This window comes from Pleurodeles waltl, chromosome 10 (assembly GCF_031143425.1).
Source record: "Pleurodeles waltl isolate 20211129_DDA chromosome 10, aPleWal1.hap1.20221129, whole genome shotgun sequence".
NCBI lineage: Eukaryota > Metazoa > Chordata > Amphibia > Caudata > Salamandridae > Pleurodeles > Pleurodeles waltl.
In genome coordinates, this window is record NC_090449.1 from 328,471,693 (window position 1) to 328,497,079 (window position 25,387).

Here is a 25,387-nt window from a genome sequence, read left to right on the forward strand (position 1 = left end):
AGACGACGAGGAGGGGGACACAGTGGAGGCAGTGGATGTTGTTGTGTCTGTATGTGGGTGATGCTTGTTTGAGTGCCTGTGGGTTGTGTGGTGCTTATGTTTGCCTGAGCTACTTTTGTGTGTTGAGGTGTATGCATGCTTGTCTGATGTTGTGCTTGGGGTAGGCTGGGGTACAGGGGACTGGGTCTGGGTGGAGGAAGTTGGAGGGGGGAGGCTAGACACAGGGACAATGGCTGCCATCAGTGCTGAGGTCAGAGATTGCAGGGTTCGATGAAGGGCAGCCTGACCAGAATGAATGCCCTCCAGGAATGCATTACTGTGTTGCAACTCCCTTTCTACACCCTGGATGGCATTCACAATAGTAGACTGCCCAACAGTGAGTGACCTGAGGAGGTCAATGGCCTCCTCACTGAGGGCAGCAGGGGTGACAGGGGCAGGGGCTGAGGTGCCTGGGGCGAAGGTGATGCCCACCCTCCTGGGTGAGCGGGCACAGGGTTAAGGCTGAGGGGCTGCTGGGAGGGCGGTGCTGGTAGGGGAGGTGGCGGCTGTACCTGTAGAAGTGGGGGCACAGATGGTGCCGCCACCACAAGGGAGCTCCCATCGGCGGACGAGTCCGTGTCGCTGTTTGGTGATCCGGTGACCGACTTGAAGCTCCCCTCGCCCTCCGTCCCACTGGTGAATTCAGAGTCTGTGGTGTGGCCCTCCATGGCCATGTGGGATCCAGCTCCCTCGTGCTCTGGTGCCACTGTACCTCCGCCTGATGATGCTGATGCACACAAGAACAGGGAGAGCACAAAAAGGGGGGGGGGACGACAGAAGAAAGACAGGTTGAGTGCATGGCTTACCACTACCGTTGGCGGACAATACAGACACAGCAGCCCCCTGCACTACGCCGTGCTCTTGGCCTTTACAGATGCAATTCCTGGGATGTGGCCTACATGGCTATGGTGGTCATCTGCACACATAGATGACACAGGGGCATGTATACCTGTACTTGGCACTCTACAGAGGTGGGGTGGAGTGGCACATGGCCTGCATTACGGAGGGGCCTAGCCTACGGAAGTCGCCAAGGCCTAGGGAAACCCACAGCCCTCCTCCCCCACCCAGACCCCTCCACTGCGCGCAAAGTCCGCAGAATGAGAGTGTACTCACCCCTTGTGTCTGCTGTGATGCCCTCAAGCGCCCATCCAACTCAGGGTAGGCCACCGCCAGGATCCTGAACATCAGGGGGGTCATGGTGCGACGGGCACCCCTCCCACGTTGGGAGGCCATCCCCAGCTGAGCCTCCGCCATCTTCTTGCTCCAGCGGCGAATGTCCTCCCATCTTTTCCGGCAGTGGGTGCCCCGTCTCTGGTGGACCCCTAGGGTCCGGACGTCCTTGGCGATGGCACGCCAAATGTCCTTCTTCTGGTGGGCGCTGACCTACATGACATGTACAGGGGAAGAAGAGAAGTCATTAACAACAGCACCGTCGAAATGGGTGGCCCCCATCCCTACCCTTGCCATGTGGCACATCCATTCACAGTCCCTCATGTTCCCTGAACTCTGCCCCCTTCCTACTGACATCCAGCCCTCTCCACCCAGGTATAGCCCATACAACGTGCTCCCTGTGTACTTACCTGTTGGTCTGGAGGACCATAGAGTAGCGTGTACTGGGGGAGGACCCCGTCCACGAGCTTCTCCAACTCCTGAGCAGTGAAGGCAGGGGCCCTTTCCCCAGACGCAGCAGCCATTGTCTCTTCCTGACCAAGGTCACAGCAGCACGTGCAGTGTAGTTCCTCTCCTGTCGAATATCAGGTATCGAGTGATTCAACAGATAGAAAATGGCAGTCATGTCCGCGGCGGTAACTTCCGCGGTGGTGTGTATCATCACCGCCGGCGCACTTCATCATTGGCTCCTGGGACCCATAGGGTCCAATGTTAACCAATGCAGCATTGCGCCGCGGTCTACGACCGCCTACCGCGACGGTGTACAATGCCAGCGCAGATACCTAACATCCCATTGTCCCACTTTAGAGGTCAGGCAGCCGCCATTTCAGGGTCCCACATGGCTTCATTTAGTACTGCATCACACATACCTAGGCCTACACTCAACACACATACAGGAAGAGTTTTGTATTTGGTGTTGTGTTCTGTGTAGCTGTGGGTACATACCTGGGAATTTGTTGACTCTGTGGTCGCTGTTGTCCTTCCTAGGCACCGTCAGCTGGGACATGTGAGGAGATGGGGGAATGCTCCGGTGTGCCGACCGCTGGTGGACCTGTTGACAATGGGGGAGAGACATTTAATCATCACCTACAGGTTTGACCGTGCCACAATCCAGGAACTGTGTACCTAGTTGGAGCCAGACCTGATGTCACCAATCCGCCATCCCACAGGAATGCCCCCTGAAGTGCAGGTGCTATCAGTGCTCCATTTCCTTGAAAGTGGGTCATTTCAAACAACAGTGGCCATGGCATCAGGGATGTCCCAGCCTATGTTTTCCAACGTGTTGTCCAGAGTGTTGTCTGCCCTGCTGAAACACGTAAGGAGCTACATCGTTTTCCCTCAGGTGGAGGATTTGGCTACAGTGAAAGGTGACTTCTATGCCCTTGGACATATCCCCAACATCATAGGTGCTATTGATGGGACCCATGTAGCTCTGGTCCCCCCGCAGGAGCGAACAGGTGTACAGGAACCGGAAGAGTTATCATTCGATGAATGTACAGATGCCTAAGGGCCTGTAATGGTCGAACTCCTTCTGATTTAAACTTGGCACCGACATTCCTACGAGGTTCTGTGGCCAGCGTAATTGATTATTTTCTGGTGGATGTGCGTCTTTGGCCATTGCTGCTAGATATGAGGGTAGATTCAAGATGTGAGAGTGATCACTTTCCATTGTTGCTCACCCTTGCTGGGAATATCTTTGGTAGAACCTTGAATATGCAAACATCAATGGCCCCTCCCCCTATTTTAAACAATGCTTATACAAAGGTGAAGTGGCCAAAAGTCATGTCAAACCCCTATTTGCTATGTAAGATCTACCAAGTGTTCTTAGATAATCTGTCAGCCTATGAAGACTTCGAACCAGAAGCCATTCCACTTCTTGATATTCACGAAGATATGACGGTTAAACTTCAAAGTGTCTTTTATAAAAAGGTAGCCACGGCAAACCGGCAATATGGGGGTTCACCTAACAGCAGTTGGTTTAATGATGCATGCATGAGGGCTAAGACTGAGTTAAGGAAGGCTATACTGGCCGGGTATACGGGGGCAATCAAACAAGCAAGATTCACGTATAAAAAGATAATCCTACAATCAAAGAAAGCTTGGGAAGATGCTATTTGGCAGGACTTGCTAGATGCTACTAAAACAAACAACAATACGCTTTTTTGGGAACTGCTGACTAAGCACGAGAGAGGGGGTAGGTTTATTCAAAGGAACCATATTCAACCTGGTACCTGGGTGGATCATTTCTCTCTCTTGTACGAAGGAACTGCCTCCACTGGGACTGTCGATTGTGAGAAAGTGGGACTATACCCCCCAATTTCACCCAATGCTAACCTTGCCACTTCTCCGTCCAGTGGGAATCTATTTAACTCTGAAAGCTATATTTGCTTTTCTCTAGAAGAAACTGCAGATGCCATTAAATCTCTAAAGACAGGTAAAGCCCCAGGCCCTGATAAAATTCCAGGTGACCTTTATAAATCAGAGTTACCCATCTGGACCTGGTATATTAATATGCTGTCAAACAAAATCGCAAAAGGAGGACAGATCCCTGAGACGTGGAAGGGTGCAGAAATTATTCCAATATATAAAAAGGGCAACGTAAATCTTCCAATTAACTACAGACCGGTCAGTTTAATTGACAACCTACAAAAAATGTTTGCAAAACAATTGTTAGTTAGACTGACGAGTTGGGTGACGGAGCAGCAGATCCTATCACCACTTCAGGCAGGGTTCCGCTCTAGAGTTAGCACGGTTGACCAGGTATTTAGGTTGACCGTGCTACACTGGAAATATGTAGTCTTGGCAAAGCAAACACTATATGTCACTTTTGTAGACCTGCGCTCTGCCTTTGACCTGGTCCATAGAGACAAGCTTTGGGGAGTGCTACACAAAAGAGGGGCACCATCTGATATCATTCATTTATTAACACGTATGCATGAAGGCACATACGCTCAAGTAAGATGGGGTAACCAAGGCGAACTGACTAACAAGTTTCCCATTAAAAGAGGTGTTCGTCAGGGATGTGTCCTAGCGCCACTTTTGTTTTCTTTATTCATTAACGAGGTGGTCCAAGAACTCATGACATGCCAGAATGATGCTCCCAGCTTAGGCAATCAGAAAATCCCAATTCTTCTTTTTGCGGATGACTCTCTATTGATCTCAAAGACCCCTATGGGGCTGCAAATTCTTGTGGATAGATTTAAATCATTCTGCTGGAATTTTGGTTTAGAGCTGAACTCGAAGAAAACAAAATTGATGGTGCTTCGCTCTGGCTCTCGTAAGAAGTGTTCGATCAGGTTAGATGGAGCTATTTTAGACCAGGTTAGCTCTATCGACTACTTGGGTGTGAGGCTTACAGACTCACTCCTCTGGGACGAACAAGTCGGTAAGAGTGGCGGGCTTTTGCAACATCGGGCAGCATCCATATTACGCCTTTACAGGAATACGATCGCTAAAGTTGTGTCTCCAGCAGTAAAGATCTATGTGGCCAAGGCACAGGGTGCTGCTGTTTATGGTGCAGAGATTTGGGGCATGACAGATAGCAGTAGGATAACTAAAATTGAGAATAGCTTTGCTCGGGCTCTATGTGCTTGTCCCACTAGCACCCCATTAACCCCCCTTTTTTTAGATCTAGGGCTTAAACGTATAGCCGATTTGATTATCTTACGGCCCCTACTATATTGGGTGAGGCTTTGGGTAGTTCCTGAACTGGCTATATATAAGTCTTCCCTATTAGAATTGTTAAAAACCTCTAACTCCATGTCCATACCATGGATCAAACACGTATCTAGTTGGTTTTGCATGCTAGGACTGAGGAACTTCTGGGAGAATCCCCAGCAACTTGTGAAGCCCCATGTAAAAGTATTGAAGAGAGCTTACTGGTCCCACATATGTAATAATTACATTTCTCAGAAATCGAATGGTCATTTAACTAACTCGTTTTATTGATTTTAAATGGTACCCTGTGTTTGAACCATACTTAGATACAATACCTGATTTGTTAGGCAAAAGTTTGTATGCCAGATTTCGATTTGGAACACTACCCCTGAAGGCCTTAACGAGCAGATGGGGACCTAAGTCAAGCTCTGATACCTGTCCTGTATGTGGCATTCCTTCCGAAACAGTAGAACATTTTATGTTTTTTTGTCCCGCCTATTCAATCCCAAGGTTTAAATGGATATATAAAATCTGTAGGGAATTGAATTTAAGGAAATGTTTTTTAGCTTTGCGGATCTTAAAAAGCCACAATTCAAATGTGACAATTTACGCAGTAAGTAAGTTTTTAGCAACAGCATGGCGCATACGCACTTTTTATTTACAATGAGTTGAAATTGTTTTAAGACGGGCAAACATGGATCATTCTTTTTTAAAAAATTTCTATGACATTATGGTTTATATTATTATATTATATTGTATTGTATTGTATTGCTTTGATGGTCTGTTGGCCGAATAAAGCTTATGTGAAACACAGATGGTATGTTTGGCAGAACAGTACATCTCCCAGGTTAATGCTATGTTCCCTGGCTCAGTGCATGATGCCTACATCCTGCGGAAAAGCAGTATTCCGTATGTGATGGGTCAACTCCAGAGGCACCGTGTGTGGCTATTAGGGAACTCTGGTTACCCCAACCTGTCCTGGCTATTGACCCCAGTGAGGAATCCCAGGACCAGGGCAGAGGAACGCTACAATGAGGCCCATGGGCGGACTAGGAGGGTGATCGAACGCACCTTCGGCCTCCTGAAGGCCAGGTTCAGGTGCCTCCATATGACAGGTGGTTCCCTATTCTACTCGCCAAAGAAGGTGTGCCAGATCATCATCGGCTGCTCCATGCTTCACAATCTTGCTTTGCGACGCCAGGTGCATTTTCTGCAGGAGGATGTTCCAGATGGCGGTGTTGTGGCAGCTGTAGAGCCTGTGGAGCCTGTGGACAGTGATGAAGAGGAAGCTGAGGAAGAAGACATAGACAACAGGGAGTCAGTCATACAGCAATATTTCAAGTGACACACAGGTGAGAATATTTTGTTTAACTATTACATTCACTTTCACACTTCTACCTCTATCCTGTCTGTCATTTAGTAGCATTATATGGTAACTGAGTTGTCCCTTTCCATTACGGTTTCACAGGTGTGGTTACCAACGTGTGTCATCTGCTTGCATCCTTCATGGACTTGTGATGTGTGACATAGGTATGTTGACATTACAATTGAAAATGCATTTTGACACTGTCATTGATAATACAAATTTACCAAATCAGACTGACTCCAGATTGTTTTGTGCTTCAAGAGTGTTTATTTAAGTGCTCAAAAATGGAGGGGGGTTGTAAAATGGTGATGGGTGATGGTGTAGGAATGTCCAGTCTATTCGTCTCACAGGTGCTTTGCGCATATGGGCATAGGAAGTGGAGCTGGGGCAGTTGCAACATGGACAGGGGTACAAAGTGGGACAGTGGGAGGACAATCAGGGTGGTCTCATTTCCTGGCGGGGGTCTTGCCATCTTGCTCTGTCCTGTTACTGGATCTCAGGGACTGCTTGCGGTGGTTGTCCATCTGCAGGGGGTGGGGTACTGGTGTGGTGGTCCTGTGGCGGGCGTCCTGTCCGCTAGCGCCGGCAGAGGTGGTGGGCAGTTCATCGTCCATGCTAGTGTCAGGGACCCCTTGGAGTGCCACGGTGACCCTCATGGTCTTTTGTATATCCTTCAGCACCCCTACGATGGTGCCCAGAGCAGAGCTGATGGTTCTGAGCTCCTCCCTGAACCCCAAATACTGCTCCTCCTGCAGGCGCTGGGTCTCCTGAAACTTGGCCAGGACCGTCGCCATCGTCTCCTGGGAGTGGTGGTATGCTCCCATGATGGAGGAGAGGGCCTCGTGGAGAGTGGGTTCCCTTGGCCTGTCCGCCCCCTGTCGCACAGCACACCCTCTCAGTTCTCCTGTGTTCCTGTGCCTCCGTCCCCTGGACCGTGTGCCACTACCACTGCCCCCAGGTCCCTGTTGTTGTTGGGGTGGTGGGTTATCCTGGGTTCCCTGTAGTGGTGGACACACCGCTGATTGACGTGTCCTGGGTACGGATGTATGGGCCCGGTGGGTGGGTGCTGTGCTGGTGTTACCAGAGGGTGGAAGGTCAGTGTTGGGCTGTGCCTGGGCAAGGGGAACCGACTGTCCCGAGGCCCACGATGGTCCGGGCTGGTCATCTGGATCCAGTTGGCCAGAGCTGCTGTCGTCACTGTGGGCCTCTTCTGTGGGTGGAGTGGAGATGTCTGGACCCTCCTGTGTGGTGACGTTCCGTAGTGGTCCTGCATGGGTATAAGAGCAGGATTATTGCATGTGTGTGTGTCATGGTGTGCAATAGGAGGGTGTGCGTGTACCCCAGTGCAAGCATTCCTGTGTGGGGGTTTGTGTGATGATGGTTTAGGGGGTTGTTATGGGTATGTGCAGTGAGCATGCTTTAGTGAGGGGTGACCATGCTTACTTGTGTCATGCAGGGCTTGGTGTTGGGATGGGTGGTTTGTGTTATTAGTACACTAGTGATGAGTTGGAGTGATAGGGGAGGGGGTGAAGGTGGGGGTGTGTGATAGCATGCAGGTAGGGTGGGGGATATGATAGTTAAGATTTGACTAACCAGTGTCCATTCCTCCACCGACTCCTCTGAGGCCCTCTGGATGCATGATGGTCAAGACTTGCTCCTCCCATGTTGTTAGTTGTGGGGGAGGAGGTGGGGGTCCGCCGCCAGTCCGCTGTACCGCAATGTTGTGCCTGGAGACCACAGAACGCACCTTCCCCCGTAGGTCATTCCACCTCTTCCTGATGTCCTCCCGATTTCTTGGATGCTGTCCCACAGCGTTGACCCTATCCACGATTCTGCCCCATAGATCCATCTTCCTGGCTATGGAGGTGTGCTGCACCTGTGAGCCAAATAGCTGTGGCTCTACCCGTAGGATTTCCTCCACCATGACCCTGAGCTCCTCCTCGGAAAACCTGGGGTGTGTTTGGCGTGACATGGGGTGGTGTGGGTGATGTGTCGGGTGGTGTATGTGTTGATGTGTGTGGTGATGTGTAGTGGTGTGTGGTGTTTTGTGCGTGGAATGTTGTATGGGTGATGATGTTGTGTGCCTCTGTGTGGTGAGGTCTATGCTGTGCAGTCTCTCTGGCCTTCGTCTTCAGTTTTTGGTCGTAGGGGCTTGTGGGTGATGTGGGTGTGTGTTTTATATTGTGTTGGGTGTGTGGGAGTGGTGTTTGTATGTGTATCAGGTGTGTGTATTTGGAATTGTCCAATGTGGCGGTGTTTTGGAGATGTGTGTGTATTTTGAGTGCGGCGGTGTGTACCGCCAATGGGATACCGCGGTTGAAAGACCGCCGCGTGGATCCGTGGGTCGTGATAGCATGAGTGTGTTTCTGTTGGCGTGACGGTGGAGGAATTGTTGCGCGATTCATTTATGGCATTTAACTCTTGCAGTTCGGATCGGCAAAACGCGCAATCATAATCTTGGCATTTAAAACTTTGACGTTCGAATCGGCAGCAGGGTGCGCAATTCATTCCTGGCATTTAACTCTTGCAGATCAGATCGGCAAAACGTGCGGTCGTATTTTGACTTTTAAAACTTTGATGTTCGAATCGGCAGCAGTGTGCGATTCATTCGTGGCATTTAACTCTTGCAGTTCAGATCGGCAGAACGCGCAATCGTAATTTTGCCATTTGAAAGTTGATGTGCGAATCGGCAACAGAGTGCGCGATTCATTCATGGTATTTAACTCCTGCAGTTTAGATTGTCAGTGTGTGTGATCATTTCAACACATTGAAAACGTGATGCATAATTTTGTAATACAGTGATTGTTGATTTCTTGTTAAAAGAATCCTGACATTCTGGACAGAGTGTGATCTTGCAGTATTAATTCATGAATCCATCGCAGTTCATTTATGACAACTAATGTAATCATTGATGTTGATTATAATGTGATCTTCTTTCCAAGAACAAACTTGAGACAGTTGAATGTTTAAAGCACAATATGATATTCTAAGAACTCTACCATGAAAGTTTGCATAATCCTTCTTTATTCTTCAGGTATTTAGAGCTATTAATGTCATGTTATAGAAAGACTCCTGATCATTCATGTTATTCGTACATAAAGACTAAGAACAGAGTTTATGAAAGTTGATGTGCATATTCTTGCTATTGTGTCTTAACTCTTGCTTCCACAGGTCTCCTTCCCCGCTGTTCCCAACCTAAAACCTTTTCCCCCACTTGGCCATTCTTTAACTCTGTGCTATAGCAGCTAGTAGAGTTTGGAGCTGCCAAGAGGTGGACACATTGAGAAGAGGCGCAAGCCCCGAGGATCAGGTCTCTCTGACAGAGACAGAGAAAGCATTTCAAGATTTAAAAAAGGCTTTTACTACCGCTCCCATTCTAGCTCACCCTAATGTGGAGGAACCATTCATCGTGGAAGCTGATGCATCTGATCTTGCTGTTGGGGCCATCCTGTCTCAAAGTCATTGAGAAACTGGACCATTGCACCCCATAGCTTATGCGTCAAGAAAATTGAATGAAGCAGAACATAATTACACCATACCAGAAAAAGAATTACTAGCAATTCGTAATGCTTTTAAAGAATGGAGACATTATCTATTGGGAGCGAAACACACCATAACTATATATTCTGATCATAGAAATTTACAATTTATGAGTTCTGCCAGACTACTAACTCATAGACAATTAAGATGGATGCTATTCTTTGCAGAATTTGATTTCATAGTGACTTTTAGATCAGGGATAGATAATCATAAGGCCGATGCATTATCTAGACAAGATTCTTCAATCACACCTACTGAACAAAAACCCATGTGTATTATAAAGTCTTCAAAAATGTTATGTTTAGTAGCTGCCGAGAAATCTTTTGATCTCATTCGTAATCATTTTCACATCACTAAGTGGCAAGAGTAGTTACAACAAGACACCAAGGGCTCTAATCAACAAGGCTTATCTCTACATGAATCTCGAGTATTCCTGCCTACTGAGGAGTTAAGAGAGACAGCTTTTCATTGGCTGCACAGTCATCCTCTGGCAGGTCACCCAGGTCCTCAAAAAACAATAGAACTCATGAAAAGGTATTTTTGGTGGCCTACATTCGTTCACGACCTTAAGCAAATGCTACAATCATGTGAAGTATGTGCAAGATGCAAAAGTGAACATAGCAAGCCAAAAGGACTATTGATACCTCTACTCGTTCCCATTCATGCATGGGAACATATCTCTATGGATTTTATTACTGGTCTTCCTCAAATAAAACAATTTACAACCATTCTAGTGGTAGTAGACAGTCTTACCAAGTATGCTCATTTCATTGCCTGTAAAGGGCTACCAACTTCCGACACCTTAGTGACTATCATCTTAGAAAATATAGTTTGTCTTCATGGACTTCCAAGAGTTATCATCTCTGATAGAGCAACACAATTTTCTGCAAATTTTTTGCAACAATGGTGCAAGGCCCTATAAATTGATTTGACTTTATCTACTAGTTATCACCCACAAACGGATGGTCAAACAGACAGACTAAACTAAACTCTGAAACAATATTTCCAATCTTATGCAACAAAGTCTCCTAAAACCTGTCTGGATCTTTTGTGGCTTGAAGAGCTGGCTTATAATAACTCTTCACTAAACTCAACTCCTTTCTATGGTTTAAATGGGTGTCATCTGTACATTTTGCAAGTTACGTTACCTGCCTCTACTCAAACCACTCCAGCAGTCAAGGACATGCTAACACACATGAAAAAGGTACATTCACAATTACAAACAAATCTTCATCAAGCACAGAAAAAATATAAAATGCAATATGACAAAAAACACCAGCTTGGTCGTCAGTATACAAACAAAGATAGAGTTTGGTTATCCACAAAAAACATTGTATTAAAAAATTAAAATATGTTTCATCCAAAATTCATAGGGCCATATGAAGTACTACAACAAGTAAACCCAGTAACATATAAGCTAAAATTACCATTGCCTTTGAAAATTCATCCGGTGTTTCACACTTCGCTTCTAAAACTTGCTTCGACCTCAAGCGTCACACAGCCTGCTCCTCTATTAGTCCAAGGTCATTGGGAGTATGAGGTGCGATCTATTCTAGACTCTAAATATAGGGGGTCTTCCCTTTGGTACTTGGTGTCCTGGAAAAGATATGGACCGGAAAATGACTCTTGGGAACCTGTAAGACATGTTCATGCACCACGTTTGGTGCGACGATTTCACCTCCTCCATCCTGATAAACCAGGACTGCGCTTGGAAGAGGGGTGTAATGTCAGGAAAAAGGCCATGCGCAGTCCAGGTCTCACCCGAAACCCCGCTGCGCGGCTCTGCTGCGCTTTATGCGCACCACTTGTCATCCCCTCTTGTTCCAAAAGTGGCCATTAGCGTTGTCTCACCTGTGACAAAGCTCATAAAGCTGCCGAATCAGGACATTGATGGACAAGATGCACTTATCAGTGCTATTCCATGAAGGGACTACAATTCACATGTTTTTAGAGGCAGCAGCCATCTTGGGGTGTGGCAGGCCTATAAAACCCAGCCACACCCAAGCACGTTGCTCACGATTTTGAAGACTTTGATGTTGTCGGACCTCGTGGGGGTTTCTCGGAAGAAGAGCAGAGTTCCTGCATGGCAGAGTGACATCCAACCAAAGTATCCTTGTTTCCATGGTGCATTAAAAAACAAGTAGGTTGTACTCGTAGCGGTAAAGCCTTGATGAACCCAATTTTGGAGGAAGTCGTTACTTCCAGAAGTAAAGCACCCCTTAGCACAACGAGCAAAGCGTTTTCAGTTTCCAGAGTACAGCTGCCTTGGCGCGATGATCAAAGGCGTTTCAGAGCACAGATGTAAGGCGCTCTTTGCACAGCAATTCAAGCGTTTCGGTTCACAGGTGTAAAGTGCTCTTGGCACGACAATTCAAGCGCTTCAATTCACAGATGTAAAGCGCTCTAGGCGCGAAAATTCAAGTGCTTCAGTTCACAGATGTAAAGTGCTCTTGGCACGACAATTCGAACGCTTCAGTTCACAGATGTAAAGCGCTCTTGGCACGGCAATTCAAGCGCTTCAGTTCACAGATGTAAAGCGCTCTTGGCACGGCAATTCAAGCGCTTCAGTCCACAGGTGTAAAGCACTCTTGGCTCGACAATTCAAGCGCTTCAGTCCACGGGTGTAAAACGCTCTTGGCACGACAATCAAAGCGCTTCAATTCACGGGAGTAAAAGGTTCTTGGCACAACAATCAGAGTGAATCAGGCCACATGAGTAAAATCTCCCCCTTTGGCATAATGAGCGTAGCGCTTTAAGGCAAGATAAGTAAAAGCGCTTCCTGGTATTATAAGTAACGCGCTTCAAGTTCAATGAGTAAAAACTTTTCGGTCCTTATAGTTGTTAATGTGAAAGTATTTTTGGAGATAAACAAATCATAGTTTTCTTTGTTCTTTGGAAAGTTTAATATGTTATGAATGCATAGATGCAGGATTGATATTCTGAGTATAATGTCCGGGTCTGGTGGCTTAGTGGACTAATGCGTCCACTGTAGAAGCCTGTGTTTGACATCATGGTCACAGGTTCAAATCCTGGCAGGTTCACTCAGCCTTTCATCCAAAATTCTGAGGTCGATAAAATGAGTACCATTGAGTTGGGTAACAATAAACATCTGTTATTCAGTGCCAAGATGCCTACGGGTGAACGTGCGCTTTACAAATACACATGTTATGTTATAATCATAGTCCAAAACTCTTCCCATCTCTTGGTTCTGAGGTCCTAGTTTATTCTTGTTCCATGTTTCAAAGAAGGGGCTTTGCCCTCATTTCAAAAGGGGTCGCCATCTAATATCTCGGAGACGCATTTAGTTAAGAGTCTATTGATGAGTTATATTTCTATGAATGAGTAAATGCATATTTGTTCTAATCTTTTCTTTTCAGATCTCTCTCCCTGCTGTTTTCTACCCTAATTTCCTTCCCCCGACTGGCTTCATCATAACTCTGTGCTATAATAGCTTTCTGAGTTGGTGACGCCGGAAGGTGGGTCTTTTGTTCAGTGACGTGCAGATCCGGAGGAAAGGACACTGTGACAGCCCGTTGCCATTAGTGATGAAAAAATATCCACAGGTGATGACATTCTTGAAGTCAAAATGTCAGCCAAAGATATTGATTGGATTAAAATTGACAGAATGACTCAGGACCCTAAGGAGACAATTCATTCTTGCTTTGAGAGATTGTTACAGGCTTTCAAGCAGTAGAGTGAAATGGAAGCGCTTGAACCAAAAGATATAGGGCATTTCGTTTTGAGGTTGTGACAGGATTGAGAACTGAAATTAGAATGATGATCCAATGGCATTTGATTTGTTGCAGAAATCCTGAGATATGCAAAGTACTGCAGTGATAACATAGAGATGAAACAGAAGAAGTTGAAGGGGAAGTTAATGTTCGCCCAGTTGAAAGCTGCTCAGAGAAGTTTTCAGGTCCACCCTTATGTAGGGAATGTTGGTAATATGTAAGGCATGTATCAGCAGGGAGTTGCTGTGATGCAGAGTAGAAGTTAAGCTTTCTCATTTGATCCTATTACAGGAATATATGTGGGTAGTCTGAAGAAGACAGCCCCTTGTCATTGTTGCAACCAGTTAGGGTATTGGAAGCAGAAATGCCGTCTCAACCCAGCCAATCAGCTGCAGATTCAAGATTTGTACACCTTAGAATAATAACCCCATACAGATGCAAAATGTACAGAGACAGAGATGACAGAATTTTAATGTACCACAAGCTCAAGTGATGCAGGTTCCACAACTGCTGATGCCACCACAAAATGTGAATGGTCCCAGATTGAATTGTAATCAAGGTTCGAACATGAATTTGAATGCATTTCAAGACAATAATCCCTTCCAACAGTTTCCTATATTTTAGACATCTGAGAACTATGGCTCCGATCAGTCAGCCTGATGGTGCCTAAGTGGAGAGAAAGAATGCGTACTTGGTGTAGGGTTAGAGATAGACCAAAGTGGTCCATTCATATTTGGTGAGGTAAATGGCCACTCCTGTCATTTTTGGTTGATAATGGTGCTATCCCAATCCAGCTGTGATTTTGTTTCAAATTCCATGTGAGGCAAAGTGGTTCCCGGTTATTGATTTGTGCCAGGCTTTCTCTTTGATACTGTTGCATGAGGGCAGTCAGTTCCTCTTTGCATTCCGGTTCAGCAGTCATGTTTTGGCGGAATAGCAAGTCCCACAAGTGTATACTGAGAGCCCCTCCATTTCCAATCAGATTCTCAAGAAGAATCTGAAGTCCTTGCTTATGCCCTGTAACTCAGTTCTGGTCCAATATATTGATGACCTTCTTGTGGGGTTGAACAAAAAAGAAGCCTGAAAACAAGATGCCTTTGTGTTGTTGAACCACTTAGCAGAAAATGGACATAAAGTGTCCCCAGGCAAGTTGAAAAGCTGTGAGAATAAGGTCCAGTATTCTGGACATCAAATTGAGAAAGGAGCAAGGAAAGTGGCACAACAAAGGATTTCGGCAGTTGTGAAAAAGAATCCGCCAACTACCCAGAGAGAAGTCACAATGTTTTTGGGAGTGGTGGGCTACTGTTGTCAATATATATTCAACTTTTCCCTGATGACTAAGCCTTTACAGAGTGTTGGAAATGGCCCTTTCTGCAGGGTTATCCCCCAAATGTTTTTGCCTTTTTACTCCTAATCTTCTGGCCCTCTCTTTGTTGGCTCTATGGCTCTGGGCACTTTACCACTGCTGATCAGTGCTAAAGTGCTTGTGCTTTCTCCTCTAAAACTTTGTATGATTAGCTTACACCTGTTTGGCATATTTAATTTGTCTGTAGGTCCCTTGTAAAGTGGTATACCATGCACCCAGGGCCAGCAAATTAAATTCTACTAGTGAGCCCGCAGTGCTGATTGCGCCACCCACAATAGTAACCTTTCAAACTTGTCTCAGGCCTGCCACTGCGGTGCCTGCATGTGCAGTTTACTGACACATTGATTTGGCAAATCAAACTACTTGCCAAGGCCTAAGCTCCCTTTTTAATGCACCGAAGTCACTCTAAGGTAGGCCCTAGATAGCCCACGGTGCTGTTTATGTGAAAGGTAGGACAAGTACTTATATGTTTTACATGTCCTAGAAGTGAAAAACAGACTATTTCATTTTTTACTACTGTGAGGGTTGCTCCTCTCATTGGCAAACATTGGAAATTCCCGTATATCTATAAGTGGTAATTTCTGATCTGTGAGGAGTAGCGTGAGCATTTTTGGAATGGTACTGAGAAATCCAGCTAAATGATGGAGTTGGATTTTACATTACTATTTTAGAAATGCCACTTTTTAGAAAGTGGGTATTTCTCTGTGCCTTTACCGCTAGTGTTTTGCAGCCTGTTTCCAATCCACATACCTTCCATACAGCCACAACACAGGAGGGGTTGGGTGTGACAGAAGAGGCGTCTGCATCCATGTACATATTGAATGTCATCCTGGGCTGTTGAGAGGAAGGGTCATTCATACCTTAGATGTCAATAGACTGAGGCCTGCCCTCACACAATGGCCTGATTACCCTCTACTGATGTCATCTAGCTAGGGTGGCCTGCCTGTCCCTGGTGTGACCCCTTGAGTGCCACCTATGGCGCACAATGCAGGGAGAATGCTGATTTTCTGCTCCTTGGCTTCTTCCAAAAACTAACATATGGGGAGTGCTATATTCCCCTCTACATGAGGAGCATCATAATTTTTTTGAATTACCTTAGAGCATGGTGAGCGCTTCATTCTGCATTTCCCCTCTGCTTACAGTGTGGAGAGTGCTGTATCCTTCTCTTAGGGTGTGAGGAATATTTACTTTTATTGACCTTAGTGCCTGGGGTGTACCTCCCACCAACATGCACGGGAGGAGCCTCCTGTAGGCACAGAGAGGAGAATTTATTTTTATTGACCTTAGCCCCTGGGGAGCACTTCCCACCAACATGCACACAAGGTACCTTCTGTAGGCACAGAGAGGAAGGGTGTCATTACCCAACAGTGCTCTGCGTTGCCACAGTGAAGGCTCTGCACCCCTGGTGTGTCACACTCTGCTGGTGGAGGAGGAGGGTGGGAGCTTGGACTTCCGAGGACCTGGGGGAGCCTCCCCAGCCTCCTTCTGTGTTGAGCGTATGGCCCAACAGCGCTTTGTGCTGCAACAGTGACGGCTCTGTGGCCCTGGAGCATTGTACTCTGCTGGTGAAGGAGGAGGGCGGGAGCCCAGATCTTCGAGGTTATGTGGAAGCCTGTTAGAAATAGGGGTTCTGGTTGGCTGGAGTAGGCACCTCACCCAAGCAGAATTCACCCACTCTAGTCAAGGTAAGCCAAAAACACAACCTAAATTAACCTGTGCTCACCCTCTGGTCGCTTGGCGCAGAGCAGGCAGGCTTAACTTAGAAGGCAGAGTGTAAGGTATTTATGCAATTCACCACCACAGTGACCCAATATAAGCACCACACAAACGACTCCACATGTTGTAATAAAAAAATAATCCAAATCTTTATATTCTTAGGTATATTAAAAACAATATTAATCCATTTAGTAGTATCTCAATGTGATAATAATTTAAATATTAGTGCTTCAGGGTATGCACCGCAATGAGGCTTTCCTTATTCGAGTGTCCAGCACAGTCATGGGGATTTGAAAGTAAAATGTGAAGGTGTTTCACCTCCAGGTAATGCAGTATTTTATCGTTCGTGCTCTCCTTCCTTACACGGCTGAGAAATAGTGTTGTTTGGAAAAATCTGGCTACCTCGTCCGGGTGGCGGGAAGAAATGCTGTTGAGGGCAAAGATGGAGGAGGACAGGCAGCAACAAAGGCTCCTTTGAACTAGCTTGGTGTGATGCTATTAATTGTGTTTGACCAATGACTTTGTGTTTCACCACTGCACATATTAGTTGCTCAATGTTCACCAGTAGCACATTATGGCCCTCATTCCAACCCTGGCGGTCTCTGACCGCCAGGGCGGAGGGCAGCGGAAGCACCGCCAACAGGCTGGCGGTGCTTCCAGGGCTATTCTGACTGCGGCGGTAAAGCTGCGGTCAGAAAAGGGGAACCGGCGGTTTCCCGCCGGTTTTCCCCTGGCCCAGGGAATCCTCCATGGCGGCGCTGCTTGCAGCGCTGCCATGGGGATTCCGACCCCCTTCCCGCCAGCCTGTTTCTGGCGGTTTTCACTACCAGAACCAGGATTGCGGGAACGGGTGTCGTGGGGCCCCCTAACAGGGCCCCATACAGATTTTCACTGTCTGCTTTGCAGACAGTGAAAATCGCAACGGGTGGCACTGCACCCATCGCACCCCTGCAACACCGCCGCCTCCATTCGGAGCCGGCCTCTGTGTTGCAGGGCCATTCCCGCTGGGCCGGCGGGCGCTTCTTTGGCGGGCGCCCGCCGGCCCAGCGGGAAAGCCAGAATGACCGCCTATATGTTTTGTTCAGTTTAGCTGCCTATTGGCTTTAACATGGAGTCAGCCATTTCATTCTGTGTTCAGTTTAGCCGCCTATTGGCTTTGACATGGCATTAGACATTACATTTGTTATTTACATTAGCTGCCTATTGGCTTTAACGTGAGGTTAGACATTGCAGTTGAGACATTGCAGTTGAGCTGTGTTTTTCCAAGCTGTGTTTTTCCACATGGTAGACCAAGCAGTGTTTTTCACACCAGACCTTAGATGATAGTCGCAATCCAGTCTGAGAACAAGTGAGCTCGGGAGAATTGGCCACTCTCCAAGTTTCTTCGGTTCTCACACTGAGTTTGCTTTTAAGGATGAATCTGGGCTACAGCAGGGTTAGATTGAATCTGCTTGACTTCAGACAGGAACGGAGACGTCAGTTGCCTGTCTCCCGTTTGGGTATAAAATCTCTTTCTTGCAGATGACCGGAATCATCAACGTGCAGACCCCAGAAAGATGAAGCTGGGCTATAGGCCCTACGGTGATGAATTTTGAATTTTATGCTTTGCTTTGAAGTTATGCTATAATATAATCACATATATTTGCTGTGTACATTGCAACTGAGAGGTACTTTGATATATTTAGCTTTCATTGCTGCGACTACTTTTGAACGTGTGCCTCCAATCTACTAATTTTGTCTCTCAAGAACATTGCCGTAAAGTAATAAGAACAATAAATGTCTTCTTTAAACTCAGAATTGCATTCCAGAGAGGTTCTGTAAGCTCGGCAATGAGATAAGAGCAGGAAATCAGAACATTTTGTCGTTGTCGGCAGTCGGGGAGTCAAATTGGACTTTGAAGTGCACGATTTAAAAGTGCAATTGTTTTTTTTGTTATTTAGAGAATTAAAGAAGCACGGCAGACCATGTTTGAAAATGCATGTGAAGTTAAACTGCCTTATGGTGATGTGAGAAACATGTTATCTTGTTTATCAGGACTGTGTGAGTCTTGTGTGAGTGCTGTGATAAAGCATATTTAGAAAATGTGCCTTTTGAAAGAAACGATGTTTCTTTTGTTCTTGACAGAAGGGTTTGGATACTTTTATCTGCTTACAGAAAAATGCAGGAGAGATGTAGGCAGTTAGAACATGAAGATAAGAATTTACGTGAGCAAATTAGCCAGAACACATTAATGCAAGATAATGCTGAAATCTATAAAACTGCTGTTTTAGAAGAATCTGGCTTTTCCAATTCCAGTAATGAGGGGGTTAAGACAGCTGTGGGCCAGTCTGAGCCTCCGTGTGAGCAAAACACCTCTCAGTTTTTGGTAGTTGAAGAGCATTCCTTAACTGATAATACTGAGAACAGAGCTCAGAATGTTATTTACAGACTGCTTCTGCAAAGAAAAATTAATTCGGACATGGCAGAAGTACCGTCGCAAAATGTGCAGTTACTGGCACAAGTAAAACAAAAGATTTTAGAGTTTCTTACTGTTTACACTAAGCAAAAGACACTGAGTTTCATGAGCTTGTTTGGTTTTTGGAAACAGTATAGCCCTCATCTGAGTGAAATCTTAACACCTTGGTATAAAGTAACTAGAAAAAAACATGGGCAGCTGCACGGTTTTAATTTGGCAAATGAAATAATTCAGAGTTTAGGTTTCTGCGCAGTGCAAGAGGGAAACACTGATTTACATGTAAATCAGGAACAGGGGAGGACAAGAGTGCCCCTGGAACTTTGGAGTATGAAACCTGAAATATCAAGCATGCAGTGGGTGATGAATTCACCTAAATCTCACAGTTTAGGACAGGCACAGGAAGCTAGTATCATACACTGGATGCAAGACATGGCTAGAGTCACTGCAGCCCTACATGAACAGGTGTCACAAGCCCCTTTACAGGATGTGGAGAGGGTGCAGGGAGTACCACAGGTAAAAGGATGACCAATGAAATTGAGTGCACCATTTGAATTCGTGTCCCCTGAGGATAAAAAGCGTGTGTGTTTGACTAATGATTACAATCCAGTTACTGAAAAGTTGTTGTCTAGCACAGGAGAAGGAACAGTGTTGTACAATGTGTGTCAGACTTTAAAGCAAGAGCTGCTTGAGAATTGTCATTATTACATTGATTCTAGGTTCACTGCCAATGGTTTAGCCATTTGGTTTTCCACATGCCTTGTACATAACTGTTTCAATTCCCTTGCAGATGTTAAAGAGAATTCTGACTTAGTGGGGATGGCTAAGTGGGTGCACCAGAAATGTGGACATCTGGGAGAAAAAGCCACTTACAGGTGGGCAGAGATTAGAGAGATGCACATTCCCCTAGATTTTATAAAAACTGTGATTCAGTACGCACAACAGCAATCTTTCCCACAAACAGTCAAAGATCAGTTGGAGAGAGGAAAGTTACCAGGACAGATATGGCAAATTGATCAGGTTTTAGGGGGGGGTGATTGCTGCAGATTACCAAGGAGAAATCAAAATTATGCTGATAACCAGAAAATAATCTGATTCATTCATACAAATTGGAGACAGAATGGCCCAACTTGTCAAAAATGCAGTGAATGGAGGTTTGGTAAAGAAAGAGTCTGCCCCAGCCCTTCTGACAGTGCAAGGAAAGGGAAGCTGTGGTGCAGCAGATATAAACCTCAGTGCTGAGGTGTGGGTTGAATCCCCAAATGACCCTCCAGAACCTGCAGAAATCATAACAAAGGGTCCCGAAAACGTCCTACTGATTATAAAACAGGGAAAGGAAGAGGAAGGGCACATTTCAGATGACAAATGTTATTTGCAAGAAATTTCATACTTTTTTCTTTTGCAGATCCTACCACATTTCGCCACTGACCATGAGTGTGCTGTGTGGTCTCCCTTCGGGTGTGTGCGTGTGGGGTCGGGGGAGGGACCGAACCCCCAACCTGAACCTGATTCAGTAAAGTACAAGCACCTTGAATCCATTTTGCTCAAATGGCGCCTTCAGTTCAAGATCAACTTGTTTGATTACATTCTTCCACTGGAATTAAGCAACCTTAACAGTTAACTGTCTGTGTTTTTTCGTATGGAACTCTGACTTTCGCTTACATTCCAGCAAACCTTTCAGGTGGACCGTGTTCCTTTACATGAGTAGAACTCATGCTACATCGAATTGCTGTTTTAGAGTCACTGTTATCCCAATCAGAGTATATAAGTTTCAGTCTTTTCTGTGTAGATGTATCTGAAGTGAAAGGTTATGAGATCAATATGTTAATCCACTTCCATTGCTTTACATTGATTGCTTTTATCATTCAAATCTTATTTGCTTATAATGTTTTTTTGTGTTGATATTTTTGTTTTCTGTTTTTGTTTGAAATAAGAGGTATGTAAACAAAAATTCATTGGTCATAGGGTGGAATGTGATGCTATTAATTGTGTTTGACCAATGACTTTGTGTTTCACCACTGCACATATTAGTTGCTCAATGTTCACCAGTAGCACATTATGGGGGTCATTACAACATTGGCGGTATAAGGCGCTTACCGCCGTGCAGAAGACCGCCAATACACCGCCGTGGCCGCGGTAGACCGCCACAGCTATTATGACACACATCACGGAATCTGCCGAAATTCAGACACCCACACAATACCGCCACACCAAAGGTCAGCGAGAAACTGGCGGAAACACATCCTCCACCTCCACACCAACAGAAACACGCCCATGACATTAGGACCCACGAATCCACGCAGCGGTCTTTCAACCGCGGTATTCCATTGGCGGTACACACCGCCGCGCTCAAAATACACACACATCTCCAAAACACCGCCACATTGGACAATTTTAAATACACACACCTGACACACATACAAACAACACTCCCACACACCCAATACTATATAAAACACACACCCACATCACCCACAAACCCCTACTACCAAAAATTCAGAGTGAAGGCTAGAGAGACAGCACAGAACAGACAACCCCATCACACAGAGGCACACAACACCATCATCCACGCAACATCCAAGCACAAAACACCACATACCACTACACTCACACACTCATCAACACATACACCACCCCACACATCACCTACACCACCCCATGTCACGCCAAAGACACCCCTGCTTCTCCGAGGAGGAGCTCAGGGTCATGGTGGAGGAAATCATCCGGGTAGAGCCACAGCTATTTGGCTCACAGGTACAGCACACATCCATAGCCAGGAAGATGGAGCTATGGCAAAGAATAGTGGACAGAGTCAACGCTGTGGGACAGCACCCAAGAAATAGGGAGGACATCAGGAAGAGGTGGAACGACCTACGGGGGAAGGTGCGTTCCACGGTATCCAGGCACCACATCGCGGTACAGCGGACTGGCGGCGGACCCCCACCTCCTCCCCCACAACTAACAACATGGGAGGAGCAAGTCTTGTCCATCTTGCATCCTGAGGGCCTCGGAGGAGTCGTTGGAGGAACGGACACAGGTAAGTCTAATCTTAACCATCATACCCCCCACCCTACCTGCATGATATCACACACCCCCACCATCACACCCTCCCCTATCACCCCAAATCCTCACCTATCTACCCATGACACCAACCACCCATCCCAACCCCAAGACCTGCATGACATAACTAAGCATGGACACCCATCACCAAAGCATGCCCACTGCAAAGACCCACAACACCCCCCAACCATCAGCACACAAGCCCCCACACAGGAATGCCTGCACTGGGGTTCACGAACACCCAACCGTTGCACTCCATGAAACACACACATGCAATAATCATGTACTTATACCCCTGCAGGAACCCGAAGGAACGTCACCTCACCAGAGGGTCCTGAAAATACCACTCCACCCCCAGAAGAGGCCCACAGTGACGACAGCAGCTCTGCCCCACTGGATCTTGATGACCAGCCCGGACCCTCGTGGGCCTCAGGACAGTCGGTTCCCCTTGCCCAGCCACAGCCCAACACCGAGCTTACACCCTCTGGTAACACCAGCACAGCACCCACCCAGCGGGCCCAAACTTCCCTACCCAGGACAGGTCAATCAGCAGCGTGTGTCCACCACTACAGGGCACCCAGGCGAACCCACCACCCCAACAACAACAGGGACCTGGGGGCAGTGGTAGTGGGCACACGGTCCAGGGGACGGAGGCACAGGAACACAGGGGAACTGGGAGGGCTGCTGTGCGACAGAGGGAGGACAGGCCAAGGGAACCAACTCTCAACGAGGCCCTCTCCTCCATCGTGGGAGCATACCACCACTCCCAGGAGACGATGGCCACGGTCCTGGACAAGTTGCAGGAGACCCTGCGCCTGCAGGAGGAACAATATTTGGGGTTCAGGGAGGAGCTCAGGACCATCGGCTCCGCCCTGGGCACCATCGTAGGGGTGCTGACAGACATTCAAAAGACCTTGAGGGACACCGTGGCACTCCAAGGGGCCCCTGACACTAGCCATGACAATGAAATGCCCACCACCTCTGCGGGCGCTAGTGGACAGGACGCCCCGCCACAGGACCAACACACCAGCACCCCACCCCCTGCAGACAGACAACCACCACGCAAGCGGGCCCTGAGATCCAGGAACAGGAAAGAGCAAGATGGCAAGACCCTGCCAGGAAATAAGACCACCCTGATTGTCCCCCCACTGTCCCACTTTGTTACCCTGTCCAAATACGAACTGACCTAGCTCCACTTCCAATGCCCAGATGTGCAATGTACCTGTGAGACTAATAGACTGGACTCTGCCATGGACATTCCTCCACCATCACCCATCACCAGTTTACAACCCCCCATCATTTTTTGAGCACTTAAATAAACACCCTTGAAACACTAAAAACAAATGGAGTCAGTCTATGATTTGTAAATCTGTATTATCAATTACAGTTTCATAATGGGTTACCCATTGGAAGTCTAACATACCTATGTCACACATCACAAGCCCTTCAAGGATGCAAACAGTTGACACGTAGGTTACCACATTTGTGAAACTGAAATGGAAGGGGACAACTCAGTTAACAAATAGTGAGTGAAATGTCGGTACAGGATAGAGGTAGATGTGTGAAAGTTAATGTAATGGTAAAAATGAAAATGTTCTCACCTGTGTCTCACTGGAAATATTGCTGTATGACTGACTCCCTGTTGTCGTTTTCGTCTTCCTCAGCTTCATCCTCATCACTGTCCACAGGCTCCACAGGCTCCACAGCTGCCACAACACCGTCATCTGGATCATCCTCCTGCAGAAAAGGCACCTGGCGTCGCAAAGCCAAGTTATGGAGCATGGAGCAGGCGATGATGATGTTGCACACCTTCTTCGGTGAGTAGAATAGGGACCCACCTGTCATATGGAGGCACGGGAACCTGGCCTTAAGGAGGCCGAAGGTGCGTTCGATAACCCTCCTAGTCCGCCCATGGGCCTCATTGTAGCGTTCCTCTGCCCTGGTCCTGGGATTCCTCACTGGGGTCAATAGCCAGGAAAGGTTGGGGTAACCAGAGTCCCCCAATAGCCATACACGGTGCCTCTGGAGTTCACCCATCATATCAGGGATGCTGCTATTCCGCAGGATGTAGGCGTCATGCACTGAGCCAGGGAACATAGCATTTACCTGCGAGTTGTACTGGTCTGCCAAACAGACCATCTGAACATTCATGGAATGATAACTCTTCCTGTTCCTGTACACCTGTTCACTCCTGCGGGGGGGAACCAGAGCTACATGGGTCCCATCAATGGCACCTATGACGCTGGGGATATGTCCAAGGGCATAGAAGTCATCTTTCACTGTAGGCAAATCCTCCACCTCAGGGAATATGATGTATCTCCTTACGTGTTTCAGCAGGGCAGACAACACTCTGGACAACACGTTGGAAAACATAGGCTGTGACATCCCTGATGCCATGGCCGCTGTTGTTTGAAATGACCCACTTGCAAGGAAATGGAGCACTGACAGCACCTGCACGTCAGGGGGGATTCCAGTCGGATGGCGGATTGGTGACATCAGGTCTGGCTCCAACTGGCTACATAGTTCCTGGATTGTAGCACGGTCAAACCAGTAGGTCACGATTAAATGTCTCTCTTCCATTGTCAACAGGTCCACCAGCGGTCGGTACACCGGAGGATTCCGCCATCTTCTCATATGTCCCAGCTCACGGTGCCTAAGAAGGACAACAGCGAAGAACCAGTCACTATTCCTCCAGGTATGTACCCACAGTTACACACAAGACTACAGCAGACACAAAACCCTTCTGGTATGTGTGTTGAGTGTAGGCCTCAGTATGTGTGACGCAGTTGAAAATGAATCCATGTGGGCCCCTGAAATGGCGGCTGCCTGACCTCTAAACTGGGACAATGGGATTGTGGGGTAACAGCGCTGGCTTTGCACACCGTCGCGGTAGGCGGTCGTAGACTGCGGCGCAATGCTGCATTGGTTAACATTGGACCCTATGGGTCCCAGGAGCCAATGAACAGGTGCGCCGGCGGTGATTAGGCGCCCCGCCGCGGACGTCACCACCATTTTCTATCTGTTCAATCACTACATACCTGACCTTCGACAGGAGAGGACCTGCACTGCTAGTGCTGCTGTAACCTCGGTCTGGAAGTGACGATGGCTGCTGCGTCTGGGGAAAGGGCCCCTGCCTTCACTGCACAAGAGTTGGAGAAACTTGTGGATGGGGTCCTCCCCCAGTACATGCTACTCTTCGGTCTTCCAGACCAACAGGTTAGTACACAGGGAGCACGTTGTAGGGGCTAGGCCTGGGTGAACAGGGCTGGATGGAAGAGGGAAGGGGGCAG

At 47.2% G+C, this 25,387-nt stretch overlaps 1 protein-coding gene across 7 annotated transcripts in view; it reads right to left on the reverse strand.

Annotated features, from left to right (window-relative positions):
• LOC138261513 (LITAF domain-containing protein-like) overlaps positions 1 to 25,387 on the reverse strand; it is a 202,841-nt gene that overhangs the window by 104,832 nt on the left and 72,622 nt on the right. The window contains exon 2 of one of the 7 annotated variants that reach the window (XM_069210516.1): positions 2,155 to 2,260. The exons of 4 other annotated variants lie outside the window; for them this stretch is intronic. In XM_069210516.1, coding sequence (XP_069066617.1) covers positions 2,155 to 2,215 — 61 coding nt within the window. In that variant the 5' untranslated portion in view covers positions 2,216 to 2,260. 2 more of the 7 variants (XM_069210518.1, XM_069210517.1) reach the window with 2 other exon arrangements.